General features: G+C 47.4%; 2 protein-coding genes across 4 annotated transcripts in view; one reads left to right on the plus strand and one right to left on the minus strand.

The window, feature by feature from the left end:
• Positions 1–20,178, minus strand: part of LOC132901316 (gastrula zinc finger protein XlCGF26.1-like) — a 107,034-nt gene that overhangs the window by 20,283 nt on the left and 66,573 nt on the right. The window lies entirely within an intron of this gene.
• LOC132901328 (uncharacterized) lies at positions 1,315–17,997 on the plus strand. Of its 2 annotated transcripts, none has more exons than XR_009656840.1 (2): positions 1,315–16,899; positions 17,029–17,997. XR_009656840.1 is itself a non-coding variant. In XM_060943644.1 (2 exons), exon 2 carries the CDS (start codon positions 8,768–8,770, stop codon positions 9,731–9,733), a length of 966 nt encoding a protein of 321 aa, XP_060799627.1. In that variant the 5' UTR covers positions 1,315–1,580; positions 1,708–8,767; the 3' UTR covers positions 9,734–17,997. The 2 variants fall into 2 exon arrangements, 1 of the variants encoding a protein (XP_060799627.1); XM_060943644.1 differs by having other exon boundaries at positions 1,315–1,580; positions 1,708–17,997.

A 20,178-nucleotide genomic window follows, 5' to 3' on the forward strand; every position in this document is an offset into this window, starting at 1 on the left:
GTCTCAACAACCTCAAGGACATCAAGTTACAGAGCTATTTGCACTCATTTATACATTGATATTTATGATTTGTTAAAAAAGAAACAAATCTCTGAAGTATTATTTGTAAAATAACGTTATCTTGCGCTAGACTTTCAAACAATGTTGTAAGATTTTATTTTAATTTTATCTAATAGTGGATGGTACAATAATTACAAACGCAAACAGAATCGGCACATTCCAGTTGTAGCTGTAGTCATATAGCTAACTATAATCATATAGTTAACTGTAATCACCCTTGTAATAATAATTTCAATAAACTGTTCATGTTCAGTTCCCTCTTCATTTATTCTCTATTCAAAAGGCACAACTGAGTCACACAGGTTGATAAGTGTGCAACAGACAGTAACAATTTTATCCAAAATAGTTTTTCCTGCCTTAGTTGATTTATTTCCATTTCACATGCCTGCAGCTGTTGTAAAGTTTAGTGCGTTTGTGTAGAACTCTCTCAAACTATAGGTTCATTACTACACTCTGGCTCCAGGTTGACATTTTGCACAGGACTGAGTTCCTCTGATAACAGAAGCAAAGCTTCAGCTCTTTTTGCTCTTAATCTTTTCTGTTCTTTCAGGATGCATCAGGAGCATGTCGCTCCTTGTTGGGTTTTTTAACGAATTATGTCAGCGTTGTTTGTTTGGTGCCCAATCTGGGTTTTCCATGTCGAATGAGGAAGTTGGTTCATCTGGAAGAAAAATCATTTGATTTTGTCTGAACACCTTCATGAAGAAGCTAATTCAAATGTGAGCAGAAATAAAAGGAGATTCTTAAACTCTTCCATACTCTGTTGCGCCTGTCTATTTAAAAAAAAATACATTTTAAATAGTCGCAAATTTCTCTGGAGTTTTCAGGGTTAGCTCTTCTCACTGTATTCTCTTTAACCACTCATTTCTTCATTGTTCTTGAAGCATTTGCTTCTCTTGAACATTTTTCTTCATAGCAGGGAAATGGTAAGATCTTTTATCTATTCCTCGATTTAAATGATTGGAACAACCAAAAACAGCACAAAAATGAACCATATTTAAGACTGGTTAAGCCTTGCTTACACGAAAACTGGTGTCTTTTCACCTGGGGGTCAATTATCACGTGATGCGTGACGTCATGTGCAAGGGGTCTATTTGTCCATTTCTTAATTGACCTGAACTGCCTGCCCAAGGGCAGCAGTTCAAACAGAGAATTTCTGGGGTGGGACGGATCTTTTAATACAACCCCGATTCCAAAAAAGTTGGGACAAAGTACAAATTGTAAATAAAAACGGAATGCAATGATGTGTGTAGGTATCATGCCGCCATCTTGGTCTAAGAACTACAACTCCCAGGCAACTTCCGCGTTGACTACGTCACGCCTGGGCGGGATCACGTACAGCATTCCTCAGGAATTCAACAAAAGACTTGGAAATCCGCCATCTCGTGCTCTTTCGCGTCGGACTCTAACCGAGACTGACCTAAAAAGAGAACTCACCATCAGACGTCTGAACCGCGCATTTCCTCCTCTATCTAACTCTGATCAAGTTAGATTTCAAAAACACGCGATCATCAACTCAAGTGAGTTATTAACCGGTTTGCAAGTATTACTTGTCTTTTAACGCGTACGCGGCTGCGAGCAAAGGCAGTTTTCTAAAGAGCTCTTCTCTTTTCTTTCTTTTAAATCCGTGCACGGTGTTGAACAAAGACTTTTCGTCTTATCAACTGCGAAGCTTCTCCAAAGAACCTCTCCAGGCTCCAGTGAACATCTGATTCGTCGGAGACTCTCCTCTCTCACCGAAGCGCAACCTTCCGCCTCGAATTCCTGCAGACAAAGGCGAGACTTTTTGCAGTAAGAAAGGCACTGGGAAAATATTAGTCTTAGTAATTAATTCACTAAGTGAAGTTAGAGTCAGGAATAAGTGTGCACACTGTGTATTATTGTTGATTTTCTATTATTTGGTACTATTGATTTTAATTTGGTTAATCCAGTGGTTCCCAAACTTTTTGGCTGGGGACCCCCTTTTGGACTTCAGAGTATTTTTGGGACCCCCTGACATCGACCCCACCACCACCCATTATGCAGTGTGTAGTGTAGTAATAATAATAATAATAATAATATGGATATTAAAGTTGCTATTTTTTATTCACAGAAGAGCATTATCCACAAAAGAGCATTGCACATCATAATAAAACAGAACATTACACAGAACATCAGAATATTTTTTCAGTGACTTGTGTGTGCTTGCTTTACAGTACAGAGTTTTTCAAATCTTGGTGATAACTGAGATCGCCACCCTTAGTTCATTTTCAATGTTCAACTTTGCCCTGTATTTGGTCTTGATGGAGGCCACTGCAGAAAAGCCCACCTCAAAGAGGTAGGATGTGGCAAAAGGGAGGAGTATGGCCACAGCCTTTCCACCCAACAGTGGGTAGTCTTTTTCCACCCCAATCCAAAAGGCAGACAGTGACTTGGCCCTAAACTGCTGTTTGTATCCTATGTCTGAGGTCACATCAATGAACTGTTCCTGTTCAGTAACACTGAGATGAGCAGGTGGCCTTGTATTGAAGGGGTCTGTGATCCATTCATGGTGTGCCAAATCCATAACAGGAAAGTACCTCTGAAAATGTTGTTGGAGGGCAAAAATGTGTGAACGAATGCATGGCATGATTGTGTTGTGACTGTTGGTGTTATGGAGAAATGAATGCAAGTTCTGAAAGCAATCTGTTGTTCCCTCCTCAATCATCTTTCCCCACAGTTCCAATTTCCTTGTAAATGACTGCATTTTAGCGACAAGCTGAGGGAGATGGGTGTTGGGTCCTTGCATTTGCAGATTCAGTTCGTTCAGTTTTTGGAAAATGTCACTGAGGTAGGCAACTGTCATCAGGAACCGTTCGTCGTTGTAACAGAGTGCCAGTGCATGATTCTCCTCCTCAAGAAAAATCCGTACCTCCTCTCGCAGCTCAAACACCCTGTTCAATACCTTCCCACGTGACAGTCATCGCGCTTCGCTGTGAAACAGAACTGCCGTGTGTTTGGAGCCATTTCTTCACAGAGAGCAGCAAAGAGTCGAGCTTTAACAGGGCGCGTTTTGATATAATTGACAGTGGCGATTACGTCCGTCATCACCTTGTTCAGTTCGGGACTCAGCTGCTTCGATGCCAACGCTTCTCGGTGAATCATACAGTGGGTCCACTGCACATTGGGGGACACACGCTTTATGAGCGCTTGTAGCCCACTGCACTTCCCAGCCATAGCCTGAGCCCCGTCCGTACACACTCCAACAGCACTCCCACTTCAATTTTGCCTCTTGCAAATAAGTGTCAATCACTCGGAACAGTTCATCAGCAGTGGCTCGTGTTTTCACCTCCTTGCAGAATAACAGATCCTCTCTCATGTCCTCTGTATCAACGAAACGGATGTACGTGATTAATAAACGGTCTCGGTTGCTGTCAGTGGCTTCGTCGACCTGCAGAGCAAACCGGGTGCTTGCACGTACTCGGTCGGTGAGCTGCTCCTCAATGTCGCCAGCGATGTCATGTATGCGTCTTCCAATCGTATTATTTGAGAGGGGGATCGCCCGTAACTTGTTTGCTGTTGCCTCGTCGACCATGGTTCTCACCATTTCAATGGCACAGGGCAGGATCACCTCCTCCGCTTCTGTGTGTGGCTTCTTGCTCTGCGCAAGGAGGTAGGCCACTTTGTAGGAGGCGAGCTGGACATTGACAGACGCAACTTTAGTGAAGTTCACCCGTTGTGCCTGAAAGTTCAAAAGTTTCCGCCAAAAGAATTAAACCTGCTTGTCCTTGTGCTCGGGGTGTGCCGTGTCCAGGTGACGCTTCAGCTTGTTTGGCTTTAAACTTTCTGTCGCCAGCACCTTCAGACAGAGAACACACTGCGGTCGTTCCTCACCACCCACCAATGTGCTCGTAAAGCCCATTTCGATGTATGCATTATCATACCGCCTTATCTTTTTCGCTGCCGAAGTGCATGGGAACTCGTCCTGTGCAGCAGCCTTGCGTTTTGTAGGAAGCACACATAGAAACTTGTCCATGTTGTCATAAAGTCGCCATCCGATGTTTTGTTCTGAATCTCAAAATAGGGACCTGTTTTATACAGTTTGTATTCACAGGAAGAGGGTTTGCTAATAACAACAACAATATCAGAGCAATCCAACAGATTGGCGGTTTAGCATAAATTGAACGGAATTAATATTCAAGGGCGGAGCGCGATTACTGAGTGAAAGGGAGCAATTGAATTCTAATGACCGTGGCAGCTATACACTGACGCATTACCAACATTCCGACGCCATTCAAAACATTCCAATGCCCGTTTTTTTTTTCTGTGTTATGCAAACAGTCCCGTCTCTCCGCGACCCCCCTGGAGTCCCTCCGCAACCCCCACTTTGGGAACCGCTGGGTTAATCAATAAGTCTTGCATTCTCTCTCTCTCCTAACATTCTGATTTCATTTAACTCACTCATATTGTGACCTCATCAAGATTTCAGAATGTTTTGCCTCTAAAAAGGGCCTTTGCATGCTTAGGAAGAGCCCCTCCTCCTCTCCTTTGTTCTCAACACGAGGTCCTCTGTATCTCTGGATATTACAATTAAATGTCATAAGTCCTAAGTTTAATTCAACCTTGATAGCAATTCTCCTGTTTACATTTAAAGCCATATAAACTACAGATGACTGTTTGAATGTATTTTAACCATTCATTTCTGGTTTTGACACACAGTTTACTAGGACTGAAGAAAGCACATGGTGTAGCTAGCCTTTCTTTGTCTAGTTAGCATACCTAGCTAATCACTGGGCTATACACACACACACACACACACGTGCTCACTAAACTTTGAGGATCCCCTCCTCCAAGATTGCAGATAAGACACCCTGGTCCGTCCTGGCACGGACACGCACGCACACACACACCAAGATTGCAGATAACAACATAGCTCACAAGTTAAAACTGCTTACACACACACACACACACACACACAGAGACCTACTCTAAGATTTCATTCTGTTGCCATTCAATTATTAAATTCTTACTTTCCTTTTTATTGATTTCCCTTTTTTTTTATCTTTTTAATAATAAACTCCATTATTATTGAAATTGTCATTGCCTGTTTCCAATACCTCTGAAGTCGCCCACATCGTCAAAGAATTCTTAAGGTGTATGAATAATTAATTAGATGCAGTTTGGTAAGTGATAAACTTTGAATTATCAAATTTTAAACGATTCTTCACTTGATTCTTTGAATGATTCACTAAATGATTCATTGAACGATTCACCAAATGATTCACTGATTCGATTCATTGAATGATTCATTCAAACAATTCAAATGAGACTGATTCTATGGTATGATTCAATTCAAATGAGTCAAATTAAATGATTCAATAGGATTGATTCATTTTAACTATTAACCTTAAAATGTAATGAGACTGATTTCATGTAATTATTAAAGAGTGATCACTTACCCAATCTTAAATACACAATCATTAATTACACCTACATAAATGGTGCCCCGTGCGAGGACGATTGGTTTGTTGACTTCTTAAGTATTGTGCAACAGATAACCTACCAGTTTGATTAACCCCAGGTGTGTTAAACAGGAGTGTGATAACCATATCACAAATTCTAACAACCTATTGATAAATTAGGATAAGAGAGCATCTCCAACCAATTAAACCTTGTTAATTAATTAATTACATAGTTAATATTAGTTAATCCTAATTGATTAATAATTAACTCATTGATTGGTTAATTACCTCATCTAGCTAAAATGGCATCCCCTCGTGCCTCAGAAACTGAAGACAACGGCCAAGACATGTCCCTTTTTGAGGTCATCGCAGACCTCATTCACTGCTCTGACTCCGATAGGGCAACCATTAGGGGCATGAGTAGGCATGGGTGCCAAGCTAGCATAATCAACTCAATAACACAAATGAGAGATCCAAAGAGAACAACAATCAGTGTCCAAGATGCACTAGGTAAACTATTCTTGTTACACTTCCAGGATGCTGATCAAGAGATCAGATCCCTGCGCAGAGAGGTTGACAGGCTGACCATCAGCAACGCCGAGCTGACAGCCAAGGTCAATGATCTATCTAGGGAGCGTAGCCTCTTGAAGGACTCCCTCGATGAGTGCGCTGAAAGGCTAGAGAAAGCCGAGAAAGGTGCCGGAAGGGCTGCCAAGGAGCAGAACCCCAAAGAAGGGCGCGAGGGGCGTGAGAGACCCCCAACCATGCGTCAAAGTTTAGAGCGGGAAGAGGCGTCCGAACTGGACACCGAGGATTACCTGGTCGAGCACCAGGCGCCCCGCCAACCTCCATCAACTCGCTACATGACTCCGTCATCGTCGTCTAGCCAGGGTGGAGTTGCCCTGCGCTCATCTCGAGCCCAGGCCCATAGCACACCTAGGTCAGTGCGCTACAGCTTCCCTGATCCACCTTCGGGTGAATCAGATTACGACTCTCGTGCGGAACAGGAGCAATTCCAGAGTAGCTCAGATAGTGAGCACTCAGGAGAGCGAAGGGGGTCGCGTAAAGACACGCACCAAACCCTCTGCATATGGCAAATTGACCTACTTGCCAAAGATATCGAGCAATTCGATCCCGATAACAAAAGAACCAATGTAAATGATTATTTATGAGAAATTGACTGATGCCTGATGGACCTACCGAGAGCCACAACGTGAGAGAAGCTTAAACTGGTCTGGAAGACCTCCAGTAGCAGCGTCCGTGCCTTTTTAGAGACACTACCACTAGACGTTCGCGATAGTTATTCGAAACTTTGCAATTACATGAGGGAAGAATATGCGCCGTACACGGATGAAACCTCCGCGACGTTGTGTGCAATACAAATCAGACAGAAACGGACTGAGGCACCTCGTGAGTATTATAGACGGCTACGTAGCGCCTACTTCCAGGGTAGCAATGCACCAGGTTTAGAAGAAGATAGAGACTTCAAATCCCTTTTCTTACATAACCTCCACCCAAGTGTGCGGACTCAAGTCACACTGAGGTGTCGACAAAATGGCTACTCGATGAAGGAAACTAGGCAGCTAGCCCAAATGACCTGGGAGACCATTGTCAAAACCGTAAACGGAAACGATGATGACCCCAGAGTCCTTAGCCTCCAGGGTGAGGACAAGCCCCCGCTAACCTTAGAAGGAAGTGAAGCGCCAAAAGGGGGACCCACCTGGAGAAACTCCGGTCCAAACCGCCCCTTGCCGAGCCATCACCAAGGTGAGTGGGAGAATCGGCAAGGTAAGGCCAGGAGAGACCGATGGAAAGGCCACAGTGACCATGGCAACTGCTCATCAGATGAAAAGGGTCATAAGGAACAAAACAGTAAACAGCAAAACTGTCATCCCCACTCTGACCAGAGATGGCAGGAGCGTTCCGACCATAACACTAAACGTAGAGGTAGAAATGAACAACACAGTGACTCGGACCAATCTGATGAGTCCCACTCAGAGCTGGACTCTTTGAAGGCCTGCTTGGCTGAATTTAAAAGACTGTTACAGGAACAGTCAAACTCCTCAACAGATAAAAACAAAAGAGCTCGAGAAAAATGACAAAAGCTATCCACTGGCATGACTAGGCCAGGAACCACGAGTAGATCTCGTGAAAGGGGGAGGAAATCCCTCCGAAACAGCAGGCGAGGGTCAGGATGTAGGGCCCCCCCTGGTGGCGAAGGCAAACACACAAAATGCACCTCTCACGTGCGCTAAAGTCTTCACCACCATCTCTGACACACGGCTCTCACAAGGCGACCCAATCCCAACCAAGCCCTGCAACATAAACCTAGTCAGCTTCACACAAAACAAAACCCCACAGTCGTTGGATCCTATAAAATATGCACAAACCCGTTGCGATGAGATTAGTGCGAACACTGATCAAACAAGCGCCACGCGAGATCAAATTTCTGATGAACTTCAGTTCGTGTCTTTGCACACCGAGTCCGGTGTCGAAACACCCGACACCGCGACTCCCCCTAGTGGCCACAATTCTTTGGAAAATCTCCCTCTATCCATCGACTCAGACACAGACACTGCTGGTGTAATGGCTGCGCTGTGGAACATATTAGGCGTCGAGGCGAAATCCCATATCGCGTACCACCCTCAATCCTCTGGTCAGGTTGAACGAACCATTCAAACCATTGTGAGCATGCTGCAAAAGTATGTCACAAACCATGGTAAAATTTGGGATGTGAAACTTCCCTTGGTGCTAAGGGCCATTCGGTCCACCCCTCAGTGTACCACTGGAGTCACACCTTTTGAGATGATGACTGGGCGAGAAACGGTTCTTCCCCCGCATCTCCTATACAAACCAGAGGACATGAGCGTCGCAACCGCATACACCGCACATCAACATGTCGCCGACCTACAACGCCACCTACAGTCAACCTTTACAGGTGCCCAAAAGAATCTCAATTCGAGTGTAGGACACAAAGCCTACTACGCCCGAATCTCAAAGAAGTTCCTACCATTCTGGTCGAGACCTTTCGATCGTGGGAAAACCGTTCCCCGTCGTGTATCACATTAGGACACCCCGACCTAATCAAACGCTCTCATATCGATGGGTCCATAATAATCGAAGCAAACTTTTTGAACAGTCCTCACTCCAAAAGGGGGTGGACGATAGCTAGGCCCATCCTGTCTACTTAGCTTGTATGCGTCACTTATCTTTAAGCGTACACTAACATTCCTGATCATATTTATCAACCCAATAAAAGAAAAGAAAATCCTTCTGTATGTTACAGAATGGACTCCCTCGGAATCCTGTGCATCTTCCTCACCCTACAACTGAGTCAGTCAAGTGAGGTGGTGGAGCCTGGCCCCCCAGCTGGCATCATCCTGCAGGAGGCTCCTGGGCTCCTTCTTACAAACTGTCGCATCCACACTCAACGGGTATACGCCCGACTAAACCCAGGGGTCGTATACCGCAAACACTTCAAGGCACAGCTACCTTCGACCGATAACTACGGACCAAAGGGCGAGATAGCCAACGCAGTTGAACACGCTAAACGCACCACTACCCACATGCTAGAACAGTTACAGAAATTCATAGTCACCGAGGAAGAACTGAGCGGGAAAACACGTCAGAAAAGGTTCCTCGGGGGTTTAATTATCGGTGCATCTGCCATTGGATCCTTGTTTTCTATTGGTCTCTCTGCAGCCAACACGGTCAGTTTGAATACGTTGGAAAAAGAAGTTAGCATTCTGCAAAAGGAAATGCCAGAGATCCGAGAGAAACTGCTTATCCAACAAGAACTACTGCAGGGCTTAGGCAAATCCCTGCAGGGAACTATACTAACCGTTAACATGCATACTGATCTAATCCATAACACTATGCAGACTGTAGACAAATTGGCCAAAATAATCAAGAACAAGATCAAATATGTCAGAGAAATAAGGGATTTAATGCAAGACCTGCTTAGAGAAGTAGGTGACTCAATTAGTTCCCTGAGTAGTGGCAAGGTCCCATCGTATCTCACACCCCTTAGCTTGGTGGAGAATATACTACAATCCACTACTACTACTAGAGACGTGCATTCCTCGCAAATACACCTGGCATATAGTCTCGGTAGTGCTATCCCCATTTTTGTGAGTCCACAAGATTTCGAGATAGGTTTCTGTAGAACTCCCTATGTGTGGGTGGAGCACAGAGGATGGCAGGACAGGGATCAGGTTCCAAAACAGCGTTTATTGCTAGACTTTTCAGTTTAGACAGATACTTCATTCAAACAGACACACACACACAACCGGCATCTGGTTCAGGGATCAGCCCCCTCCGCTCTCACTCTCCCTCCTCATATAGGGCGCGGTCACTGGGAAGACACAAACACAGGTTAATTGCTCTCAGGTGAAGTGATTCTGCCACTTACCTTCCCTGACTCCGCCCTCCTGTCACAGACCGGCGCTTGACCACGCCCCCGCTGCCACATACCCCCACCGCCCGACTCAGGCCGGGCGCCTGTCCGGCCTGCAGCCGACTCCCCCCCCCCCCCCCCCCCCTCCTTGACGGGAGAGGAAGTCCGCCACGACCATCTACGCCCCCGGCCTGTGGACCACCTTGAAGTTGAAGGGTTGGAGTGCCAGATACCAACGGGTGATCCGCGCGTTGGCATCCTTCATGCGGTAGAGCCACTGGAGGGGCGCGTGGTCCGAACAGAGGGTGAAAGAGCACCCCAGCAGGTAGTAACGGAGGGCGAGGACCGCCCACTTGATCGCCAGGCACTCCTTCTCAATCGTGCTGTAGCGCCCCTCATGCACTGACAGCTTCCGACTGATGTAAAGGATCGGGCGGTCCTCCCCCTCCACCTGCTGGGACAAAACGGCCCCCAGCCCTCTGTCCGACGCATCCGTCTGTAACATAAAAGGGAGAGAGAAGTCAGGGGAGTGTAAAAGTGGCCCCCCACACAGCGCAGCCTTTACCTCAGAGAAAGCCCGCTGACACTGCTCCGTCCACTGGACCGGATCTGGCGCTCCCTTTTTAGTGAGGTCAGTCAGCGGGCTGGTGACGTCCGAATAATTAGGTATAAACCTACGATAGTAGCCAGCCAGCCCCAGGAACTGTCTCACCCCCTTTTTGGTCTTGGGCCTCGGGCAGGCCGCAATCGCTGCTGTCTTATTAATTTGGGGACGCACCTGCCCGTTACCCACGTGGAAGCCCAGATACTGTACTTCCACCCGCCCAATCGCACACTTCTTTGGGTTGGCAGTGAGTCCCGCCCGCCTCAGCGACCTAAGGACGGCCCTCAGGTGTTGCAGGTGCCGCTGCCAGTCATTACTATAAATGATATTATCATCCAAATACGCGGCCGCATAGGTGCCATGGGGCCGGAGGACCCTGTCCATCAGCCGCTGAAACGTAGCGGGTGCCCCAAACAGCCCAAACGGAAGTGTGACGAACTGGTGTAAGCCGAACGGTGTGGAAAAGGCCGTTTTCTCCCGGGATAATGGAGTCAAGGGGATCTGCCAATATCCCTTCGTCAAATCCAGTGTCGAGTAAAAGCGAGCCGTGCCTAGTCGATCGAGCAGCTCATCAATACGAGGCATTGGGTACGTGTCGAATTTAGACACCGCGTTGACTTTTCTATAGTCCACACAGAACCGGACCGAGCCGTCGGCCTTGGGAACCAAGACCACTGGGCTGCTCCAGTCACTGTGGGACTACTCAACGATGCCCATTTCGAGCATGGCCTGAAGTTCTTCCCGAACCACCTTTTTTTTGTGTTCAGGTAGTCTGTAAGGGCGGCTACGCACTACCACCCCCGGGGGCGTCTCTATGTGGTGTTCTATGAGGTTAGTGCAACCGGGCAGGGGCGAGAACACATCCGAAAACTCGGCCTGCAACTGGGCGACCTCCGTGAGTTGGGTCGGGGAGAGGTGGTCTCCACAGGGGACCGGAGAGGTACGTGATGCCAATGTCCCTTTTTGAACCTCCGGTCCCAGCTCCGCCCTCTCCGGAACTACCGACACCAACGCCACGGGGACCTCCTCGTTCCAGAGTTTCAGCAGATTGAGGTGGTAGATCTGTAGCGCCCCACCCCTGTCTGTTCGCCTCACCTCATAGTCGACGTCCCCGACTCGCCGTGTGACCTCAAAGGGCCCTTGCCACTTGGCGATCAATTTGGAGCTCGACGTGGGCAGCAGTATGAGTACTTTACCTCCCGGTGTGAACTCTAAGGCGCGTACCCTTGTTGTACAGGCGGGCTTGCCGTTCCTGGGCCTGCCGCAAATTCTCCTGAGTTAGGTGGGTGAGCGTGTGGAGTTTTGCGCGCAGGTCCATAACGTACTGAATTTCATTCTTACTTTGTGAAGGTCCCTCCTCCCAATTTTCCCGCAGCACGTCCAGGATGCCGCGCAGCTTACGCCCATATAATAATTCGAACGGGGAGAACCCTGTGGAGGCTTGGGGGACCTCTCGCACTGAGAACAGCAAGGGTTCGAGCCACTTATCCCAATTACGTGTGTCCTCACTTACAAATTTTTTAATAATATTTTTGAGGGTGCGGTTGAACCGTTCCACTAAACCGTCCGTTTGTGGGTGATATACGCTGGTGCGGATCGGCTTAATCCCCAATAACCCATACAGTTCGCGCAGTGTTCGTGACATAAACGTAGCGCCTTGGTCAGTCAGAATCTCTTTCGGGATTCCAACTCGGGAGATGACGCGGAAGAGTGCCTCTGCAATACTGTGTGCTGAGATATTGCGCAGAGGCACTGCTTCCGGGTATCGCGTTGCATAGTCCACCAGAACTAATATAAAGCGGTACCCTCGTGCTGACCGATCTAATGGCCCGACGAGATCCATCCCAATTCTCTCAAACGGGGTCTCGATTAACGGTAGAGGGCGCAAAGGCGCTTTTGGAATGGCCGCTGGATTTACTAACTGGCATTCGCGGCACGCCGTACACCACCTACGGACATCGCCGCGAATCCCCGGCCAATAGAATCGGGCCATGATTCAGGCTAGTGTTTTATCCTGCCCCAAGTGTCCAGCCATGGGATTAAAGTGAGCCGCCTGGAATACCAATTCCCGGCGGCTCTTTGGAATCAAAAGCTGCGTGACTCGCTCTTTAGTTTGAGTGTCCTGCGTCACTCGGTATAATCTATCCTTCAAAATCGCGAAGTAGGGGAAGGACGGGGTGGCGTTCGGCAGGAGCCTTTGACCATCGATTACTCTCACTTGGTCAAACGCATGCCGCAGAGTCTCGTCTCGCGACTGCTCCAATGGGAAATCCGCGAGGGATTCCCCAATAGAGAGAGGAGGAGCCGGCGGCTCCTCACTCTGACGCGGAGATGACGTAGACGGCTCTGTGACAGCTGCTCCCGCCAAAGCGACACCGGGACCTCCCCCTGTCAATTGGCAGGACCCACTCTCTACTAGGCGCGTCATTAACCCCCGAAATCCCGGCCAATCCGTCCCCAAAATTAAAGAGTGGGTAAGGCGAGGATTAACCGCCGCCTTCACTATAAATTTTTCCCCTCTGAAAATAATGTGGACCGACACCAAAGGGTAGCGGTGAACATCCCCGTGCACACACAAAACCTTCACCCCTTGTGCTCCCCCCAATGCCTCGTTTTGAACCAGGCTTTGGCGAATTGAGGTCTGATTACAACCAGAATCCACCAACGCCTGATATGTAGCCCCTTGGATACTCACCGGTATGCGATACGCTCCGGCCCGATCGAGGGCGGCCTCTGGCGCGTCGGGGATCCGAACCACCGCGCCCACTTCCATTGCTGTGCACTGCTGTTGAAGGTGGCCCGGTTCCCCGCAGCGCCAGCAAACCGGCCCGGGCTTTCCCTCTGCACCGGTGATCTGGGGCTCACTCACCCGAGGTGGGGGAGAGACAGACACAGAAGGGAGAAACGGGAGGGCACTGCGGGTGCGGCAGGCCGGCTGGGGTGGTGCCAGCCCCCGCGGTGGGGGAATGGGGCGAGGACGGGACACAGGAGGAGGGGGGGAGAGAGAGAGAGAGAGAGAGAGAGAGAGAAGAGGAGAGATGATGTCATCTGCTGTCCTGCCGCCGGGACAGCCGCCAGATGATCCTCCGCCAGCTCGACTGCCTGATCCAGCGACGCCGGGCGGTGGCACTGGACCCACTCTGCGGTTCCTGCTGGTAAGCGGGCGATGAACTGTTCCAGTACCACCTGGTTGACGATTCCCTCGGCGTCGCGATCATTGGCCCTCAGCCACCGCCAGCAGGCATCCCAGAGCTGCTGGCCGAACGCGAACGGCCGGCCGACTTCCTCCAAGTGCAGCGCGCGGAAGCGCTGATGCTGTTGTTCCTGTGTGCGCCCCACGTGCTGGAGGATGGCCCGGCGGAGGTCCGCGTAGGCCAGCCGGCGGTCGGCGGGGAGCTGTAGCGCGGCCAGCTGTGCCTCTCCCGTGAGCAGGGGGAGGAGGCGCGCCGCGCGCTGCTCCATCGGCCACCCCGAGGCATCGGCGACCTGTTCAAACAACGTGAGGAATGCCTCGGGGTCGTCCTGCGGGCCCATCTTGGTGACAGTGAGGGGAGACGGGCCCGCGGCCGGAGCGCTGGTGGGCCCCGCCGACGCGAGGAGATGCCAGAATGCCTTGCGATCTTCCTGCTGGGCCAGCACCAGGGCTTCGAAGAGCCGTTCTTGTTCCTTTTGGAGTGTGACGAGCGCCTGGTGCTGGCTTTGCTGAGCCGTGGCGAGGGCGTGGACCAGGTCGGTGAACGGGGAGGATTCCATGGGGCTGCTGGGTTGGTGCTCCATTATCCCAGGTTTCGGCACCACTGTAGAACTCCCCATGTGTGGGTGGAGCACAGAGGACGGCAGGACAGGGATCAGGTTCCAAAACAGCGTTTATTGCTAGACTTTTCAGTTTAGACAGATACTTCATTCAAACAGACACACACACAACCGGCGTCTGGTTCAGGGATCAGCCCCCTCCACTCTCACTCTCCCTCCTCATATAGGGCGCGGTCACTGGGAAGACACACAAACACAGGTTAATTGCTCTCAGGTGAAGTGATTCTGCCACTTACCTTCCCTGACTCCACCCTCCTGTCACAGACCGGCGCTTGACCATGCCCCTGCTGCCACAGTTTCATACTAAATCTACCCATCATTGAGAGAAACAACATATATAGACTCAAGTCTGTCCTCAACGTAAGTTTCTGGAAGGACAATGTCCGTATACGCATACAAACACCACCCATGGTAGCATACCATGACAACAACCCCTCTGTCTATTTTATTCCCAACCTAGAGATGTGCACCTCCACTAAAGACATCCACTGGGTCTGCCCAAGCAACCCATTTATTAGAGACACTACGGATCGCTTGTGCGGTCTGAGGGCGAAAGCGCCCGAACAAAAGTGTGTAGGTCAAATGTCCGCAAAGGACGAGGATATGGAAACTAGAGTAGAAAGAGCTGGTAGTCGGTGGGTTGTTAACACTCCAAAAACTGAAATCTTGATGTCATACAACCAGCACCACACAGCCACAAGAATGAAAATCCCAAACCAAACGGTGTTCCTAATGCCGCTTTTCCACTACCAACGCGGCTGAGTTGGGCTGAGCTGTGCCGTGCTGAGTTGGGCTGAGTCGAGCTGAGTGGGGCTGTTGGAGTTGCATTTCGACTACAACCGCACTGAACCGTGCTGGCTGGAAGTGGGTGGACACATTGGGTGGAGTTAGCGAAAGTGGGTGGACGTCAGGTGATGTCGTTAGGCGGCGCAAACAGTGACATCAGTGAGCTTTTAAGCGGTAGTCTCACAACCCAGAGAGTAAACAATAAACATGGAGGACATGGTGTCGTTAGTGTTGCTGGTCTTGGTGCTGTGGCTTGTTGTCACCGACAACACCAACAGATACTGGCAAGAGCGTATAGATGAGGCGAGGCGCATAAGGCTTCATAATTCTCGTAATTCGTAATTCTCCTTCTTCCGGGTTTACGGTGTTTACAGATTCCAGCGTGCTCGCGGGGTGTGTGTGGGCATGTGAGGACACTCCTCCTCACCAATTAGTGCACAGGGGAGTGTCTCCTCACGCCCCTAGCCCCACTCGGCTTGGTTTGGCTCGCTTCAGCCCTACTCCAAAACCGTGCGAGTTTTGGGGGCTGAGCAGGGCTGAAGCGAGCTGAGTCGTGCTGTTCCTAGATAGTCGAAACGCGAGCCGTGTCGGGCTGAAGTGAGCTGAAGCGAGCTGAAGTGAGCTGAAAAAGGGTAGTGGAAAAGGGCCATTAGTGTACCACAGGGAGCCACTATTCACATAGATGACATCACCTTACACCATCTTAGTACTGACAGGAACGATTCAGAAATCGAGATGATAGATGCATTCGAAGGTTATGATCTTGAGATCAGTAACACCCTCCAACAGCAATTGCTGGCTGAAGGGACCAAAACAGTAAAATTTAGTGTAGCTCAGAATGGAATTTCGACCATAGTCTCCCAAAACCGGGTCAGAGGGTTACTTGACCTCAAACCTGCCCCAAGTCTGATTGTTTTGGGACTACTTCTCTGTGGCTGGGTCTTTTCTGCTGGTATCGCATGCATGCTACACAAACGAATAGCGACGCTATACGCCAAGCTGGATAAAGGGGTCTACGTTCCTGACAGCTTCGGCCATAGTAGCGCATGCTTTCTGGCCAAACCATCTGCTGCCGTTACCGTGCCAGAAGATTAGGTTAACCCCTAACCACTAACACTTCTTTTCTCTACTCCACTTTTTCTCTTTTCTTGTTTTATTATTTTCTTTGAGTAGGAAATGAAGTATATATATGTAGTGTTCACTGAAATGAAGTATATATATAGCCTGCAATGAAATGAAGTATATGTAGTCTTCACTGGAAAAGTATGTAACGTTCACTGTTTGAACTTTGAGGTAACCCTAATCTAGTTAGATAGTGATTATCTTCCCAAGTGCCTATGATGATTATATGCCAGTGCCTATGGTGATTATATGCTCAAATGCCTCTACCTCCAACTGTCTCACTGGAACTCAAGTTTACACAGTCTTCACAGGACACCATGAACTGTGCAGAACAAGTCTACCTCAAGGACTATGGACACGGCGATGATATGGTATGGTGCTCTCAGTGCTATGACTCCGTCATACCCCTGAGACCAAAAGGGGGAATGCAGGTATCATGCCGCCATCTTGGTCTAAGAACTACAACTCCCAGGCAACTTCCGCGTTGACTACGTCACGCCTGGGCGGGATCACGTACAGCATTCCTCAGGAATTCAACAAAAGACTTGGAAATCCGCCATCTCGTGCTCTTTTGCGTCGGACTCTAACCGAGACTGACCTAAAAAAAGAACTCACCATCAGACGTCTGAACCGCGCGTTTCCTCCTCTATCTAACTCTGATCAAGTTAGATTTCAGAAACAAGCGATCATCAACTCAAGTGAGTTATTAACCGGTTTGCAAGTATTACTTGTCTTTTAACGCGTACGCGGCTGCGAGCAAAGGCAGTTTTCTAAAGAGCTCTTCTCTTTTTTCTTTCTTTTAAATCCGTGCACGGTGTTGAACAAAGACTTTTCGTCTTATCAACTGCGAAGCTTCTCCAAAGAACCTCTCCAGGCTCCAGTGAACATCTGATTCGTCGGAGACTCTCCTCTCTCACCGAAGCGCAACCTTCCGCCTCGAATTCCTGCAGACAAAGGCGAGACTTTTTGCAGTAAGAAAGGCACTGGGAAAATAATATTAGTCTTAGTAATTAATTCACTAAGTGTGAAGTTAGAGTCAGGAATAAGTGTGCACACTGTGTATTATTGTTGATTTTCTATTATTTGGTACTATTGATTTTAATTTGGTTAATCAATAAGTCTTGCATTCTCTCTCTCTCCTAACATTCTGATTTCATTTAACTCACTCATATTGTGACCTCATCAAGATTTCAGAATGTTTTGCCTCTAAAAAGGGCCTTTGCATGCTTAGGAAGAGCCCCTCCTCCTCTCCTTTGTTCTCAACACGAGGTCCTCTGGATCTCAGATTAGAATTAAATGTCATAAGTCCTAAGTTTAATTCAACCTTGATAGCAATTCTCCTGTTTACATTTAAAGCCATATAAACTACAGATGACTGTTTGAATGTATTTTAACCATTCATTTCTGGTTTTGACACACAGTTTACTAGGCCTGAAGAAAGCACATGGTGTAGCTAGCCTTTCTTTGTTTAGTTAGCATACCTAGCTAATCACTGGGCTATACACACACACACACGTGCTCACTAAACTTTGAGGATCCCCTCCTCCAAGATTGCAGATAAGACACCCTGGTCCGTCCTGGCATGGAGACACACACACACACACACCAAGATTGCAGATAACAACATAGCTCACAAGTTAAAACTGCTTATACACACACACACACACACACACACACACACACACACACACGCAGAGACCTACTCTGTTATAAGATTTCATTCTGTTGCCATTCAATTATTAAATTCTTACTTTCTTTATTGATTTCCCTTTTTTTATCTTTTTAATAATAAACTCCATTATTATTGAAATTGTGTCATTGCCTGTTTCCAATACCTCTGAAGTCGCCCACATCGTCAAAGAATTCTTAAGGTGCATGAATAATTAGATGCAGTTTGGTAAGTGATAAACTTTGAATTATCAAATTTTAAACGATTCTTCACTTGATTCTTTGAATGATTCACTAAATGATTCATTGAACGATTCACTAAATGATTCACTGATTCGATTCACTGACTCGATTCATTGAATGATTCATTCAAACGATTCAAATGAGACTGATTCTATGATATGATTCAATTCAAATGAGTCAAATTAAACGATTCAATAGGATTGATTCATTTTAACTATTAACCTTAAAATTTAATGAGACTGATTTCATGTAATTATTAAAGAGTGATCACTTACCCAATCTTAAATACACAGAATCATTAATTACACCTACATGTGGAAGTTTCAAAATTCCATATTTTATTCAGAATAGAACATAGATGACATATCAAAATGTTTAAACTGAGAAAATGTATCATTTAAAGAGAAAAATTAGGTGATTTTAAATTTCATGACAACACATCTCAAAAAAGTTGGGACAAGGCCATGTTTACCACTGTGAGACATCCCCTTTTCTCTTTACAACAGTCTGTCAACATCTGGGGACTGAGGAGACAAGTTGCTCAAGTTTAGGGATAGGAATGTTAACCCATTCTTGTCTAATGTAGGATTCTAGTTGCTCAACTGTCCTGGGTCTTTTTTGTCATATCTTCCGTTTTATGATGTGCCAAATGTTTTCTATGGGTGAAATATCTGGACTGCAGGCTGGCCAGTTCAGTACCCGGACCCTTCTTCTACGCAGCCATGATGCTGTAATTGATGCAGTATGTGGTTTGGCATTGTCATGTTGGAAAATGCAAGGTCTTCCCTGAAAGAGACGTCGTCTGGATGGGAGCATATGTTGCTCTAGAACCTGGATATACCTTTCAGCATTGATGGTGTCTTTCCAGATGTGTAAGCTGCCCATGCCACACGCACTAATGCAACCCCATACCATCAGAGATGCAGGCTTCTGAACTGAGCGCTGATAACAACTTGGGTCGTCCTTCTCCTCTTTAGTCCGAATGACACGGCATCCCTGATTTCCATAAAGAACTTCAAATTTTGATTCGTCTGACCACAGAACAGTTTTCCACTTTGCCACAGTCCATTTTAAATGAACCTTGGCCCAGAGAAGACGTCTGCGCTTCTGGATCATGTTTAGATACGGCTTCTTCTTTGAACTATAGAGTTTTAGCTGGCAACTGCGGATGGCACGGTGAATTGTGTTCACAGATAATGTTCTCTGGAAATTTTCCTGAGCCCATTTTGTGATTTCCAATACAGAAGCATGCCTGCATGTGATGCAGTGCCGTCTAAGGGCCCGAAGATCACGGGCACCCAATATGGTTTTTCGGGCTTGACCCTTACGCACAGAGATTCTTCCAGATTCTCTGAATCTTTTGATATTATGCACTGTAGATGATGATATGTTCAAACTCTTTGCAATTTTACACTGTCAAACTCCTTTCTGATATTGCTCCACTATTTGTCGGCGCAGAATTAGGGGGATTGGTGATCCTCTTCCCATCTTTACTTCTGAGAGCCGCTGCCACTCCAAGATGCTCTTTTTATACCCAGTCATGTTAATGACCTATTGCCAGTTGACCTAATGAGTTGCAATTTGGTCCTCCAGCTGTTCCTTTTTTGTACCTTTAACTTTTCCAGACTCTTATTGCCCCTGTCCCAACTTTTTTGAGATGTGTTGCTGTCATGAAATTTCAAATGAGCCAATATTTGGCATGAAATTTCAAAATGTCTCACTTTCGACATTTGATATGTTGTCTATTTTCTATTGTGAATACAATATCAGTTTTTGAGATTTGTAAATTGCATTCTGTTTTTATTTACAATTTGTGCTTTGTCCCAACATTTTTGGAATCGGGGTTGTATACTGAGGGTTCTTCTTAGGAAGCAGGAACTGTAAAGCTTTTCCAGGCAGGGAAGAGGGCATCCGATGATCTGGGTGGTGGTGACAACCCTCTGGAGAACTTCTCTCTGCTCCTGTGCAGCTAACAAATCACACACTGATGCAGTATGTATGTACGTATGTTCTCTATGGAGCAACAATAGAAGGACACAAGCAGTTTTTGAGGGAGGTCGTTCATC

This window comes from Neoarius graeffei, chromosome 17 (genome assembly GCF_027579695.1).
Source record: "Neoarius graeffei isolate fNeoGra1 chromosome 17, fNeoGra1.pri, whole genome shotgun sequence".
Taxonomy (NCBI): domain Eukaryota; kingdom Metazoa; phylum Chordata; class Actinopteri; order Siluriformes; family Ariidae; genus Neoarius; species Neoarius graeffei.